The following is a 15,067-nucleotide window of genomic DNA, read 5'->3' as shown; positions in this document are numbered from 1 at the left end:
GTTTCTTTTTTGGGCCTGTCTTGTAGCAGGAGGCTTCTGGGTACACGTCTGGCTCTGTTGATTTGTTTCTTTATTTCCTTGTGTGGGTATCGTAGTTTTGCAAATGCTTGGTGAAGATCTTGTAGGTGTTGGTCTCTGTCTGAGGGGTTGGAGCAGATGCGATTGTACCTCAGTGCTTGGCTGTAGACGATGGATCGTGTGGTGTGTCCGGGGTGGAAGCTGGAGGCATGAAGGTAGGCATAGTGGTCGGTGGGTTTTCGGTATAGGGTGGTGTTAACGTGGCCATCGCTTATTTGTACGGTGGTGTCTAGGAAGTGGACCTCCCGTGTAGATTGGTCCAGGCTGAGGTTGATGGTGGGGTGGAAGCTGTTGAAATCATGGTGGAATTCTTCCAGGGTCTCCTTCCCATGGGTCCAGATGATGAAGATGTCATCAATGTAGCGTAGGTAGAGAAGGGGCGTGAGTGGACGAGAGCTGAGGAAGCATTGTTCCAGGTCAGCCGTTGTTCCAGGGCTGACCTGGAACAACGCTGTGCCAACTCTGCCCACATATCAACTCTGCCCACATATCTACACCAGCAACACCATCACAGGACCTAACCAGATCAGCTATAACATCACCGGCTCATTCACCTGCACGTCCACCAATGTTATATATGCCATCATGTGCCAACAATGTCCCTCTGCTATGTACATTGGCCAAACTGGACAGTCACTACGCAAGAGGATAAATGGACACAAGTCAGATATCAGGAATGGCAATATACAAAAACCTGTAGGAGAACACTTCAACCTCCCTGGCCACACAATAGCAGATGTAAAGGTAGCCATCTTACAGCAAAAAAACTTCAGGACCAGACTCCAAAGAGAAACTGCTGAGCTCCAGTTCATTTGCAAATTTGACACCATCAGATCAGGATTAAACAAAGACTGTGAATGGCTATCCAACTACAGAAGCAGTTTCTCCTCCCTTGGTGTTCACACCTCAACTGCTAGCAGAGCACCTCACCCTCCCTGATTGAACTAACATCGTTATCTCCATTGTTGACTCATATTCAGCTTCTTATCCACTGTAATCCCCAGGTCCTTTTCTGCAGAACTGTCACTTAGCCAGTCGGTCCCCAGCCTGTAGCAGTGCATGGGATTCTTCCATCCTAAGTGCAGGACTCTGCACTTGTCCTTGTTGAACCTCATCAGATTTCTTTTGGCCCAATCCTCCAATTTGTCTAGGTCACTCTGGACCCTATCTCTACCCTCCAGTGTATCTACTTCTCCCCCCAGCTTAGTGTCATCTGCAAACTTGCTGAGGGTGCAATCCATCCCATCATCCAGATCATTAATGAAGATGTTGAACAAAAGCAACCCCAGGACCGACCCCTGGGGCACTCCACTTGAAACTGCCTGCCAACTAGACATCGAGCCATTAATCACTACCCGTTGAGCCCAACGATCTAGCCAGCTTACTATCCACCTTATAGTCCATTCATCCAATCCATACTTCTTTAACTTGTTGGCAAAATACTATGGGAGACCATATCAAATGCTTTGCTAAAGTGAAAGTATATGACGTCCACCGCTTTCCCCATATCCACAGAGCCAGTTATCTCATCATAGAAGGCAAAAAAAGTATTGAGTACTTCAGCTTTTTCCACATCATCTGTCACTAGGTTGCCTCCCCCATTCAGTAAGAGTCCCACACTCTCTCTGCCCTTCTTCTTGTTGTTAACATACCTGAGGAAACCCTTCTTGTTACCCTTCACATCCCTTGCTAGCTGCAACTCCAATATATACAAGGACTTATGAGACATTGTAGAGAGGAACTGCGCCTGGGAATAAGTGGTGCTTGGGAGGAAATCCCATCACTGTTTATGGGCCCAGAACCAGGAGTTTTGCAGAATGGGCAGAGCAAATCCCCCCTGTTCTCAGGCAGTTGGGATGAGCGTTAAGGAAGGGGACGAGATTATATGCTGTCTCCACCCTTGTAGCAGGAAAGGACTGACCTGCTGACTCTTGTGATCCTGGGGACCAGCTGGGGAAAGGGGCCAGCTGAAAGAGAAGCTAGCTAAGGCCCTACAGATGGTTGAAATCATAACGCAGCTCCAAGGAAGAGCATTGGGGACTCCTGTCTTAAGAGTGAGTGACTGACTGAAGTACAACCCAGCTCTGGGAGGAGGGCTGGGTCTTCCCGAACTGGAGCAAGAAAATCTATAAAGACTCTTATATGGTGCCAGAGTGGGTGTTAACTTGAGCAACATAGAGCTGGTCTACACTGGGGGGGGGGGAATCAATCCAAGATACGCAACTTCAGCTACGCGAATAGCGTAGCTGAAGTCGAAGTATCTTGGATCGAATTACCTGGGGTCCACACGGCGCGGGATCGATGGCCGCGGTTCCCCCATCGACTGCGCTACGGCCGCTCGCTCTGGTGAAGTTCCGGAGTCGACGGTGAGCGCGTTCGGGGATCGATATATCGCGTCTTAACGAGACACGATATATCGATCCTGGATAAATCGATTGCTACCCGCCGATATGGCGAGTAGTGAAGACGTACCCTAAGTGAGTTACACTCTGCAGAGAGAGGTAATAAGCCACACCCTATGAAAGGGATCTATGTTTTGAACTAATCTGATCTGGGTAATTGATTGAAAGAACCTGAGTGCTGAGGGCAATGCACCTGCAGGGCCAGGAGGGGGCATACTTGGGGGCAGCTCCCCATGTCCACTTAGTGGTAGTAGCAATGGGAGCTGGGACCCTCTCCGATCCCGGATGAATGTGAACAGTTGCAGTTGGAGAATGGAGCAGAAATGCTGGAAGAAGGTCTCCTCTCCCAAGCTGATGTATTGGGGCACAGATGTGATCTCTTGCATTCCTATGCCAGTTGCTGGAGGAAGCAGAGTCATCCAAACAGATCCTGGCAGTCCTCTGGCAAATCTGGAAGACACAACAAAAACAGTGGGATCTGCAGCTGGCCAGGGTAGCAGAGCAGCACCAAACCATGCTGGAGAGCCTGTGTAAGGCCGCTGTCTATGGCATCAGGGCTGGAGAAAAATGGTATTTGTGACCACTTCCTCTCTGTCAATATCGCCTAGATCCTTATATATATCAGACCTTTCAAAGGGCCATGCCACATGATAGGGGAGTGCTGCTCCCTAGGCACCACTACACTTAATGGGACAGACTACTCCGTCACAGTCATATTGCATCTCTTTTAAATCAGGGAGGACAGTGCCCACCCTGCCTTTCCTGAGGCGCCACTACCACCTTCTGTTCTGGGTACACACATTCTTTCATTTGCATGCGAAAGTGATGGTGCTAACAAACGTTGAGGCACTTTTTGAAAAACTGTGGCATGTGGCTTATGGCCAACCAGAGAGAGCTGGGTTTGGAAGGAATGTTGTGTCAAAATGCAGGACTAACTTGCTCTCCCGAGGATGACCAGGTGCGTAGCCACTAAGGAACTGTACAGCACTATGTCTTTTATTTCAGCTCTCTCAGCTAACTCCACAGGCGAAGCACCACACTCAGCAACATTTTGTGGCTTTATGTCTTTCCGTGGAGGACTTTGGGAGTATAAAGCAATGAAGGGATTACGAAGGAAACATCCATACAGCGAGTCAGATCCTCAGCTGGTGTGAGTCGGCATTGCTCCACCCAAGTCAACGGAGTTAAGCTGATTTACACCAGCTAAGCATGTGGCCCAGTATTTTCATCTGTGAATTTTACTCCCCTGTTGTTTGTATTATACACAGGAAATTGTCACCCTTTTTCCTCACAAAATTTAGTTTTCAAAATGTAAAAGGAAAAGAAAGACCTGTATAAAGAGAAAAGGCTAAATCAAACCCTTCCAGCTTTGGGGGTGGTCAGATCCAGATCCAAGGTTTGTGCCTGGGACCTAACTCTGTAGTGGGCTGAACCACAACCCTGCACCTAAATCCACCCGAACATTGGGGCTCTTTGGTTTCAGAGCTGAAATTTTCACCTAGGGGCCCTTCTCTACCCATTGCCAAAAATATACAGAATCAATTTGTCTAGGTACTTCTGTGAACCCCCTCCCCCATTCTAGCTTCACATAGAATATATATGTGACCGTTGATTTGGCATCATCTTTTGAAATTTCATATTTTGCAAAATGGGCATAGATTCTTTTATTGTTTTAAAACACCTTGTAGCTCTTTATCTGAGCCTCAACACCATACTATCTCAATCCCTACCAGTTTATTGACAAATTTATCCTTCCAGAACTCTAAGGTGCAGAGAGAGTAAGTGATTTGTCCAAGTTCACACACAGGAAGTCTGTAGCAGAGCTGGGAACATAGATCTCCTGGCTACCAGGCCAATACCTTTACCAAAAGACTCTGCAGATGGCGGGAAAGGGGTGCGGAGATGAGTGTCCTGCCTTTGCTTCGGAAGAGCAAGAGCAGATGGTGAGAGCCTGTGGCAGAGGAAGGAGCAGCTTCTTGGCAACAATCCCTGTCCTGATTCAAAGGCCTAACCCCTGCTAGCTGGTCACTAGGGTGACCAGATGTCCTGATTTTATAAGGAAAGTCCCAATTTTGGGGGCTTTTTCTTATATAGGCACCTATTACCCCCCACCCCCATCCCGATTTTTTACACTTGCTATCTGGTCACCCTACTCGTCACCAACATTTCACCTGTCAGTTACCCCTTCTGCTGCTTTAACAGCTGTGGGGATGGGACCCCAACCTCCATTTTCAGACTCATTCTCTGCTCTCCATGAGACCAAGCAACCCCTTACTCTGCTGTCAGCTACCCCAGTCCCTCTGAGCAGCCTGGCCCTGGAAACAATTTAAACATGCACACATTAAAATCAGCATTGAGGGTGGGACCCCCATTTACTCCTCACCCCAAGCTGGACTGTTAAACATGAAAGCAACATGTGGATGGGGGACTGGATGTCTTTCTTCCAGCAGAGAAGCTGTGACACTGTTCGCTGACTGCCTGTCAGCTCTCCTCCCTCCCCACAACATCCTCAGCCAGCAACTCCCCTCTCTTTACTTGCAACAGGAAGTGGAGACCAGGGGTCAAGATTGGGCCAAGTTATGAAGCTTTGCAAACCACACATTGTTCATGTGCAGTACATTTTTTAACAAAAATCTGCCAACATATGGATGGGTGGTAAATTGTACTCCACCTGTGGGCATAGTTAATTTTATATATAGTTAAAGAGCCACATCTCTGTGTAAAATCAAACCTCCGTCTACCATTTTTTTTTTTTTACCTACTATTGTTACAAGTTACACCTAACAACACTATAACAGGAAGAGAACAGAGAAAAAACATTTTTCTTTATTTTTCAGTTTGTTTACTTTATGCATTTTATATGTAGTCAATTTCACTGTGTCATTTGTTTCCCTTTGCTCTTTGTGTGGGTCTTTGAAACAGCAATAAATAAGACTTTTCCAAAAATGCGGATATTTTGGCTAAATACAGTAACATAAAATAGGCTTTGTATAAGACCTGTTAGAGGTAGCAGAGCTCTGCTATTCCTTGTAAGCTTATTTCAATATCTTTTTTATAATAGGAGAGTATTATTGTCACACAAGAAAAAATGACCAGGGAGATGTCGCAGCTGCTGAACTTACCTGAAATTACATGTAACCTATTTTTAAAACCTGACTAGCTGTAAAGTTGGCAATGTCCCTTTAACAAGCACATCTCTGAAGGTACATAAGAAAGAAGGTAGGGCTGATATGCACTGACCGGGGGCTGGTATCGTATGGTGCAAGGGGAATCCAATGGAGGGATTCAAATCTGGTAGTGACATGGGCACCTGAGTCTTAATCCTATACTTATTGAAATCAATGGCAAAGTTCCTGCGGACTTCAGTTGTGCAGTATCGGGGCCCTGGAGAGCAAAATTCCTTTAGTGTTTTGAATGGCCTGGAGGAGAGCAAGCAGGGAAGCCAGAGAGGTGGAGTTTGCAGTAGACATGGTGCGAGATGACTGAGGTGTGGAGAAAGGGGTTTGGTAGAAGGGAAGGGAGTGATTAAAACATCTCTAAAATATGTTTGTCCTAAATTTATTTCTGTTGGACTGATAATCAGTATCCAGAGTTGTGTGATATGAGTTTGAGCCGAGTGCCCAGGTGGCTCATGTCCTGAGTACAGCCCAGTACACACTGGAAGGAAGCCGTCAGAATACTCATAGGCTCAATTCTGCAACCTTTACTTACACTGAGCAGCACTTACTCATGTGACTAGCCCTATTGGTTTCAATAGGTCTACTCCCATGGATAAGTACTCTTCAATGTGAGTAAGGGAGCTAGAATTGAGCTTTACATTGGCTAATTCTCATACCATCACTCAACTTCTCTTGACACTGAGGCTAGGTCTACACTACCCGCCTGAATCGGCGGGTAGAAATCGATCTCTTGGGGATCGACTTATCGCGTCTCGTCAGGACGCGACAATCGATCCCCGAATCGACGCGCTTACTCCACCAGTGGAGGTGGGAGTAAGCGCCGTCGACTGGGAGCCGCGGCAGTCGATTTTGCCGCCGTCCTCACAACAGGGTAAGTCGGATCTGATACGTCGAATTCAGCTACGCTATTCGCGTAGCTGAATTTGCGTATCTTAAATCGACCCCCCCCCCCCGTAGTGAGGATGTAGCCTAAGAGATTAAAGTGTAACCCCCCTGAGCTAATGCCAGTGGCCAGACTTCAGTGTCTGAGCTGATACCCGTCTTGCTGAACATTCAGCTGAACCTCATTTCATAGATGCCAAGGCCAGAAGAGACCACTGGGATCATCTAGTCTGACCTCCCGTATAGCACAGGCCAGAGAACTTCCCCACAATAATCCCTAGAGCAGCGTTTGTAGAAAAACATCCAATCTTGATTTTAAAATTGCCAGTGATGGAGAACCCACCACATTGCTTGGTAAGTTGTCCCAATGGTTAATCACCCTCATTGTCAAAAATGTACATCTTATTTCCAGTCTGAATTTGTCTGTCTTCAGCTTCCAGCCATTGGATCGTGTTGTACCTTTCTCTGCTCGATTGAAGAGCCCATTATTAAATATTTGTTCCTCCTGTAGATATTTATAGACTATAATCAATTCAGCCCTTAATCTTCTCTCTGTTAAGCTAAATAGATTGAGCTCTTTGAATCTGTCACTATAAGGCATGTTTTCTAATCCTTTAATAATTCCCGTGGTTCTTCTCTGAACCCTCTCCAGTTTATCAACATCCTTCTTGAATTGAGGGGAACCAGAACTGGACAAGTATGCCAGCACCAGTCTAATACAGTGCTTAATACAGAAGTAAAATAACCTCTGTACCCCTTCTCAGGAGCCCCCTGTTTATGTATCTCAGGATCATATTAGCTCTTTTGACCACAGCATCACACTGGGTGCTCATGTTCAGCTAAGTATCCACCAGGACCCCCAAATCCTTTTCTGAGTCACTGCTTCCCAGGATAGAGTCCCCCATTCTGTAAGTATGACCTATGTTCATTATTCCATTGCAAGATCAGGTACCTGAGGCACAGAGGGGTTGAAATACCAAGAGTTCTGTTACATGCAATTTACTGCCCCTGTGTAAGCATTGGCATGGGTAGGAAACCACATGCTCCCGTCACCACCTGTAAGTGGCAGGCACTTATCCCCTGCACTCAGCTGCATCTGCACCCTTTCAACCATGTCAGTCTCCTGCCCTTCATGCTCAGTCACGGCCCAGCTGCTTGAGCAGGCTGGTCTTTTTTACTGTGCAGCAGCTTCACTCACAGCTTGGCTTTCGTCTTCTGTTTGTTTCTCTAGGGAAAGTCTCTGGCAGGCAAGCGCCTCACAGGCCTGATGCAATCCTCCTGACAGCCTCAGCTGGACAAGCAGTTGCTGACATCCCTGAAGGACAGCTGCACTCCACCTCCATGGAGGAAGTTTCATTTTGGGGAGAATGGGTCACTGTGAGAGAGAGTGCGAATGAGAGCAAGGGGAGACAAAGGAGCGCAAGGTGGAGAGATCAGCTCACCGGAGGTTCCTCTTTTCATAGTTTACATCAACACTTTCTTACTTGTACAGCTTTGTAATGACACTGAGTTCTATAAAGGTACTTTGGTTCCTTCTTGGTTCAAAGGAGCACACTTCATTGTATACGAAAGGTCAACAAGACAGAGGGCTTAGTAGCTTATGAGGAAAGGAATCAGTCCCAACCATAGCCTAGAGAAAGAAGAGCTGAGCGAGATCAGTATTTACCCTTCATCTCTTCTCTCCCTGGTAAATGCCACCACCATCATGGCCACTTGCTCTCTTTCTGGTGACCATCCGGGTCCAATAAAATATCTACCAGAAGCTGCTTCTCCTGCTCAAAAAATGCCTAATTCACATCTGCTGTGGATGGAAGCAATTTAATTGACTTTATATTTTTTTTCGTTCCTCTCCTCTTTTAAACCAATGGTTGATAAAGCACTTTTTAGCTCTTCACTTGCTGTCCTTCCAAGGGCATGTAGCATGTCCAAAGATACATGGTCAGATCATCAGCTGAAGACAGTGGAGCTTTAATGATTTACACTAGCTGAGGATCTAGCCCATACAGTCAGATGCTGATCTCTGTGTAAATCCTCTGCCTTCAGCAGAGTTACTCTGCATGTACATTAGCGTGATCAGCATCTGCCCCATGGTCACCAGGCAATGTTTTAGATGTATAATATATACACACATAGTGATATGTTTAATATTGTATTTGCTTTCCTATTTCTTTTAAGATTTTTTTACATACTTATCATTTTTTTTTCAATTTAATTGAAAATAGCTTGACCAGAACCACTTTGGGAAAACTTCTAGCCACTCCAAACAGAGAGGGCCAAAATCTGCACATTTATGCAGGTAAAGCTAACTCAATTGACCTCAGTTGGTCACTCAGGATTTACAACTGAGGGGAAAATTCAGAGAGGAGAGGATTCCTGGTTAAGGTTACCCAAGGGTGGAGCAGAAGCATGTTGTGAATGGGTCAGGGATTTTGACACCAGAGAACACTTTTTGAATAGTAATGGGCACTGCCAGGTCCTTTCTTTAATTCTCAGCTATGCCATTCCTCTGGGATGTGCCATTTCTAATAACATTAGAAAAATGAGGATTAGCTGAAACTTTGTGTGACATCAGGCCCAGGAGTACACCTGGAAGAATGACCCAGAGGCTTCCCAACACTGTTCTCAGTAGTCTCTGTAAGGGCTGAGAAATGTGTCTTGGGAGAGGGGAGGACAAGGAAAGAACTGAAGTAAACTAATTCATTTGGCTAATAATAAAACCCAGGTATAGCAGCTGTAGAAGTGGAAAATGACCTGTAGTCAACTGCAGCATATTGTACATATACAAAACCTTCCAAAATCTTTACCAAATGTGGCTCAGTGTGTTAGTGCCACAAAAACTGCCTAATGAGTGATGATAGTTTTAAGTTCATGAACTAGCAAGTGGTTCAGAATAAGTACCTGTCTATTGCCTTTCTTCACTCACACACTAAGATGTCTTTTGGTGCAGGTGGTAGAAACTTCTGATAAAGGGTCCAATCCTGCATTCCTACTCAGGCAGAACTAGCTAGCTTATCCATTTAGCTATCTACAATATATGTGTAATGCCGACAGACCCCAGTCGCTAGCGGGCAGGATCGAACCTGGGTATGAGTATCTACCGTATGAGCTAAAAGCCACCTGTCTGTTAGCTAAAGCTGTAGAGCAGACTCATTAATCTCTAACACCATACCCAGAAGGTGTGTGAGTTACATATGCACTTCAGATGCACTAGTATCTAAGCTCTATGTATATTCAAAATTAGGATAACACAATTTCTGTCAGAAAAACTAGACCTCTTCCTCTTCTCACTCCCCACTGAAATGAAATGCCTCACAAGCAGGGCCGGCTCTAGGCACCAGCAAAACAAGCTGGTGCTTGGGGCGGCACATTTTTAGGGGCGGCATGGCTGGCGCCAGAATGCCGCCCCTAAAAATGTGCCCCGGCCGCCCTAGCTCACCTCCGCTGCCGCTCGCGCGCCGCTACTCGCCCTCCCTCCCAGGCTCTCAAGCCTGGGAGGGAGGGGGAGCAGCGGCGCGCGAATCGGCTGTTTCGCGTGCCGCGGCCGCTCGGGGTCTCCCCCTCCCTCCCAGGCTCTCAAACCTGGGAGGGGAGGGGGAGACTCCGAGTGGCCGCGGCGTGGGCGCCGCAGCTCCCCCTCCCTCCCTCCCTCCTAGGCTTGAGAGCCTAGGGGGAGGAGGCAGGGCTGGGGATTTGGGGAAGGGGCGTAGTTGAGGCGGGGGCGGGGGTGGGGGTAATTAAAAAACGGGGGAGGCGGCCAAAATTGTTTTTGCTTTGGGCGGCAAAAATCCTAGAGCCAGCCCTGCCCACAAGGGCACTTTATTGCTTCCAGGAAACTCGTGTTGTGTTGCAGGATCGGGCCCTTTGTCTGTATGACTACACAGTAGAGCTTTGAGGGGTGATATTTGTTATCTTTTGCTTTATTGTCATAAATAGTATGTTAACCTAGAGCCTCAGACTAAACTCTTCCCTTTTGTACACCAAAACCACACTTGAGTCCCAGGATTGTAGAACTGCTACATCAGTGCATGCGCACATACATGTTCAGATGGTCTCATGACCTGAGGTGACATTTGGTCACCCTCAAAATCTTACTTTGTCCATCCCCACTGGACCAGATTTTCTGTCCTCCTTTATCCACCCAGCCTCTGGTAGTAATGGGGCCTTCTGCACAACGGGCCCAGTTAGCTATCCACATGCACTCGTACCTGCAGCCATCCCCAAGAGTTTGAGAATGTGATGGCTGGCCTCCCAAAGATTTTTTTTTCTATGTAAAACCCATCAGTGGCACATGTCACTGGAGTTTTATAAGACAATTCCTGCTTCCACCCCAGACTATCTTACTGCTGCATGAATGCTGCTGCACATCCTGGTATCTCAGCCCTGCCACCTTCACTAATAAGGAGAGTTTCTTATGAAATACCAAGTCAGGCTGCATAGAGTGGTCACAGATAGGATGTGTACATGAAACGTAAAGCATATGGGTGTGTTCCATGAGGGGCAGGCAGGTGGGCTGTGTGCACTCAGTGTTAGGGGAGGACTGTAGCTGCTTTCATGCAGGTATGAACACTTAGTCATGCTGAATTCCTAGCACCAAACCAAGCCCTTGCTCCACTCTGGAATGCTGGGTTCTGGGAGAGTGTGAAGCTGGAGCAGCTGAGCGAAAGTGCTCTGAGCTATTCTGTCTGCAAAGGACACATGCAAGCAGAATGCTTCACGGTGCTGGTGAGGAGTGTGCTGTTTAGTGCTCCTGACCTGCTGGTGCTACAGCATGCTGGCAGGTGTACAGGGATGGGGGAAACCTGGCCATAGTCCCAGCAAGGAGCACTGGTGTTAGGCTATACCTTGGACCTGTGCAGGTGTCCTGGGAGAGGGGAAAGAGGCTTCCTGTTCCTTCTTTCCTCCCCCTCCTCCTTTTCTGTAGGGCATCTGTGTCAGAAAGGGCAAAAGTTAGTGCATACTCTGTTTGTGGCTGTGCAGTGTAAATAGTATTCTGAGCATAGAAGGAAGTTTTACAGAGAGTGTGTGTGTGTGTATATATATACCCAAGGGGGCCTGGATGTTGAACAACTTGCTAGTTAAGTGAACACGCACGCAATCTAATCTGCTCAGCAATGACTAGAGGAGCGGCCAGAGCTGCATTTTCTCTGGAGATCAGAGAGCTTTGCTCTTACTTGGTTTTCTGACTCAATTTCTGTAAAAACAAGAAGCAAGACAGCAGCCAAGTCCTTCTGAGGACACACACAAACTCCTCCGCATTTGTCTCACTTTCTTTCAGCATGACAGTATTTACATGCAATTACTTCTATACGAACTGCATTCTTGAATTGTTTTTAATGCCTTTCTTCATACTATGTGATGCTATTTTTGTCTGCTCAACAGGATCCCATTGGCTATCGCAGCAGCAATCCTGCTACGTTACAGTGTGTCTGGTGTGTTCCAACTACCTCACCATTCTGAAGATGAGTTAGGAAAGCAGCTTTCCACCCCCACGCATGCTCTAAATGACGTTGTTTCAGGGAAAGGCCTTATGCCAATTAGCAAGGTGGAGGGCTTCTAAAATCTCAGTAGCATGGAAGCTGTTTATAAAGCTTCCCATGAAATATGGCTGTAAAGATGTCTTTGGATAATACAGGTGCTACTGGATATTGCAGTAGAGTAGTATCAGAACAAGGCAGTAAGAAGGTTCCACAAGACAGTACAGCCAAATGTTAGACTAAGGCAATAATAAGATACCCAAGGCTAGTGCAGCAAAGTACTCTCAGTATATAAGGTCCCACGGAATCCTGCAGTAAAGTGGTATCAGGACAATGCAACCATATGATGTCACAGCATTCCCGTATATAATAATACCAGGATAAATGTAGCAATAAGGCAACACAGGACACTGAAGTAAGGTAGTATTAGGATAATGCATGAATAAGGCACCATTGGGATGCTGCAGTAAATTAGTTTGGGGATAATACAGTAATAGTGTGTGCCAGGAAACTGTGATACATGAGGAGCAGGGTAGTACAGCACTACGATACCACCACATGCCGCAGTAATAAGGTGCTGCAGTGAGTAATAGCAAGATGAAGCCGTAGTAGGATGCTGCAGTTAAATAATATCAGGCTGCTAAGATGCTGCAGTCAAATACCACAAGATACTGTCAATGGATAATGGAGACAAAATATGCTTCCACTCCAGACTACAAAAAAAGTTGCTGCAAGGTAACCAGAAATGTTTTAGTCCTCGCTACACTTCTTCATTTGTCAGTTTGCTTTCAATGAAGCTGGGGTAGTAGGACTCCAACACAGCGCTCATGGCTATTGTCTAAAAATAAACAACTGAACTCAAATTGTCTGATCAGCAAACGTCTTATGGGCCGTATGCTTAAATTCTTCATTAGCCCTTAGTCTGGTAAAAGTCCCAGTAACTTAAATGGGATCTTTGCCTTGATCAGGACTTCAGGATTTGGTTCTATGATACTGAGGTTTGGGCGGTGGTTTTTGCATGCAATTATTTAGCTCCTGCAAGCAGCAAGAAACAGACTATTAATTTTACTGTCCTGCTTCCTGAAATGCACAAATAAAATGAGCAGCCTGGAAAATTGAATCCTGCTCACTCACTCTCATGCATGCACACTCACCCGCGCACTCTCTCTCTCTCTTTTGTCCACTGATGTCTCTGTGGGCCATTGAGCCTAACCACGGTAAGGAGTCTGAACAGCACTCTGAAAGGCACAGGTCTGACGTCTCCCCACTGAGTCTGGTCTGGATTCCCTGCATAGCGTAGTGTTTCCTGTCTTTTTTGTTTATTGTTTACTCCATTTGTGTTTTATGTATTCTTAGACGAAATCGTGACATTGATTTGCCACAAGGCGGCATGTATGATGTTGGGTGACTAGACTACGAATCCATTGCTGTTTGTGCACCATTGGGTCAAAGACTTCCCAGACTGTTGCGTGTCGTACCAGACAGGCATCCTATGTAAGGGCTCATCAGAAACTAAAGCAAAGTCAGCAAGACTTGCACAGTTTGTGTATTAGCTAGATAGAACAATGATTTCTTGGGGCAGGGGAGGGGATGTAAATGGTGCATCACTGCAATGTATTGAATAGCAGGGACAGATCACAGCTGGTTATGGCTCCATGAAACTGTCCCAGTGTCAACGTTCTGCCATTTCTTCCTGTCTCTAGACACAATAGCCTTACTGTCACTTTATGTAGCGCCCTCTTCCTAGATGGCATAGTCAGCTATAAATGGCTTGGTTCATGATTTGACTAATGTGGTAATGCCTTGTCTTGGCTCTGCCTTCAAACTCCTTGGCTTGCCCTAGTTTTGGTTTAATTATTAAGCAGGATTCTCACATGTTGCTAAACTATAGTGCAGGGTAGGGTAGGTTGTTGTGATTTTTGTATTTTAAGCTGTGAGAGTTTGTGTAGCTTCGAAGCACTGTTTATAACCTGAGACTCAAAATAACCAAGACAGCTGCTCATCATAACTGTGAGCTATGTAAACAATATGCTAGGCTCAGGCCCATACAGTCCTTTGAACTTAGTGTTTGGAAGAACCACTTTGTTGTGAGAAAAGTAATCTTACTGCAGGAGAAAGTCAAAACTGATCAACTTTTCACATGCTGTAGCTTTAGCCTCCCGCTCCCAAACATCTGCAAAGCTCACAGCTAAGAGCCCGCAATCCTCTAATCCTGCTGATAAGCACTTGAAAACAAGCTTTCAAAGGTCTGCCTTTACATTCTGATCCTATTACTTGGGTGCTTTTAACATCAATTTATGGCTATCACCATAAGTGTCAGTGTGGCTGCCCTCTTGCCTCTGGGACAGAAGATTGTGGTCTCACCTCCCACAGAGGGCAGCTGGCTGGTGGACAGTATAAAAGGGAGGTAAGTGCATTACTAGAGGTTCCATCCTTTGGCTGGGATGCTAAACTGAGCTCTCTTCTGCCCGTCCACAGGAGCTAGACCAGTGGGAGAGCTAACAATTTCATGATGGGTTTTTTAAATGGTAGCTAAGAACCCTGACCAGCACTGTCAAGGAAAGAGGCTCTAGCTTTGTCTAGACTAGGATTTCAGGTGTGATGTTAGCTATCATGTGCTAACATCACCCCTTTAAATCTCAGGCTCGACAATGCCTCTTACGTCTGCTCTATTTTTAGGTTGTTGCTGAGGGCAGAGTGGGCTGCCTTCTTATCTTATGCAATGAGACCGTCTAACTACAGCCCCAAACTCTTCTGTATGTAGACATAATTCCCCCTTGAAGCAGCCAAGGGTCTAAAATGACTCTGTGTTGTTCTGAAGTCACTTTAGGCCAAACCTTGAAAAATGAAAACCTGGAGGCTTTTTTTCTGAGAAAATTGTGCTGAAATGCAGGAGTGGGGAAAGGAAAGCCCTTCGCCACTGTGTAATTTAGGGCACCCAGAGCTGTGTAGCAAGCTCCAGGCTAGCTATCAGTGGATAATGGACCCCCTCTGCTGCTCCCTTCCAACATGGGTTTGGTCTTTGTGAGTTCCCTCTGAACCAAATCCGAGT

General features: G+C 46.2%; 1 protein-coding gene across 1 annotated transcript in view; it reads left to right on the top strand.

The window, feature by feature from the left end:
- The window catches only part of RGS6 (regulator of G protein signaling 6), a 502,429-nt gene extending 489,006 nt beyond the window's left edge, over window positions 1-13,423 (top strand). The window contains exons 18-19 of the mRNA XM_065403307.1: window positions 7,773-7,965; window positions 13,372-13,423. Coding sequence (XP_065259379.1) covers window positions 7,773-7,965; window positions 13,372-13,423 — 245 coding nt within the window. The remainder of the gene's footprint in view (window positions 1-7,772; window positions 7,966-13,371) is intronic.
- Window positions 13,424-15,067: the final 1,644 nt, after the last annotated feature.

This window comes from Emys orbicularis, chromosome 4, assembly GCF_028017835.1.
Source record: "Emys orbicularis isolate rEmyOrb1 chromosome 4, rEmyOrb1.hap1, whole genome shotgun sequence".
Taxonomy (NCBI): Eukaryota; Metazoa; Chordata; order Testudines; family Emydidae; genus Emys; species Emys orbicularis.
Note: the sequence above shows the minus strand (reverse complement) of the source record. Positions and strands in the feature narration are given on the sequence as shown.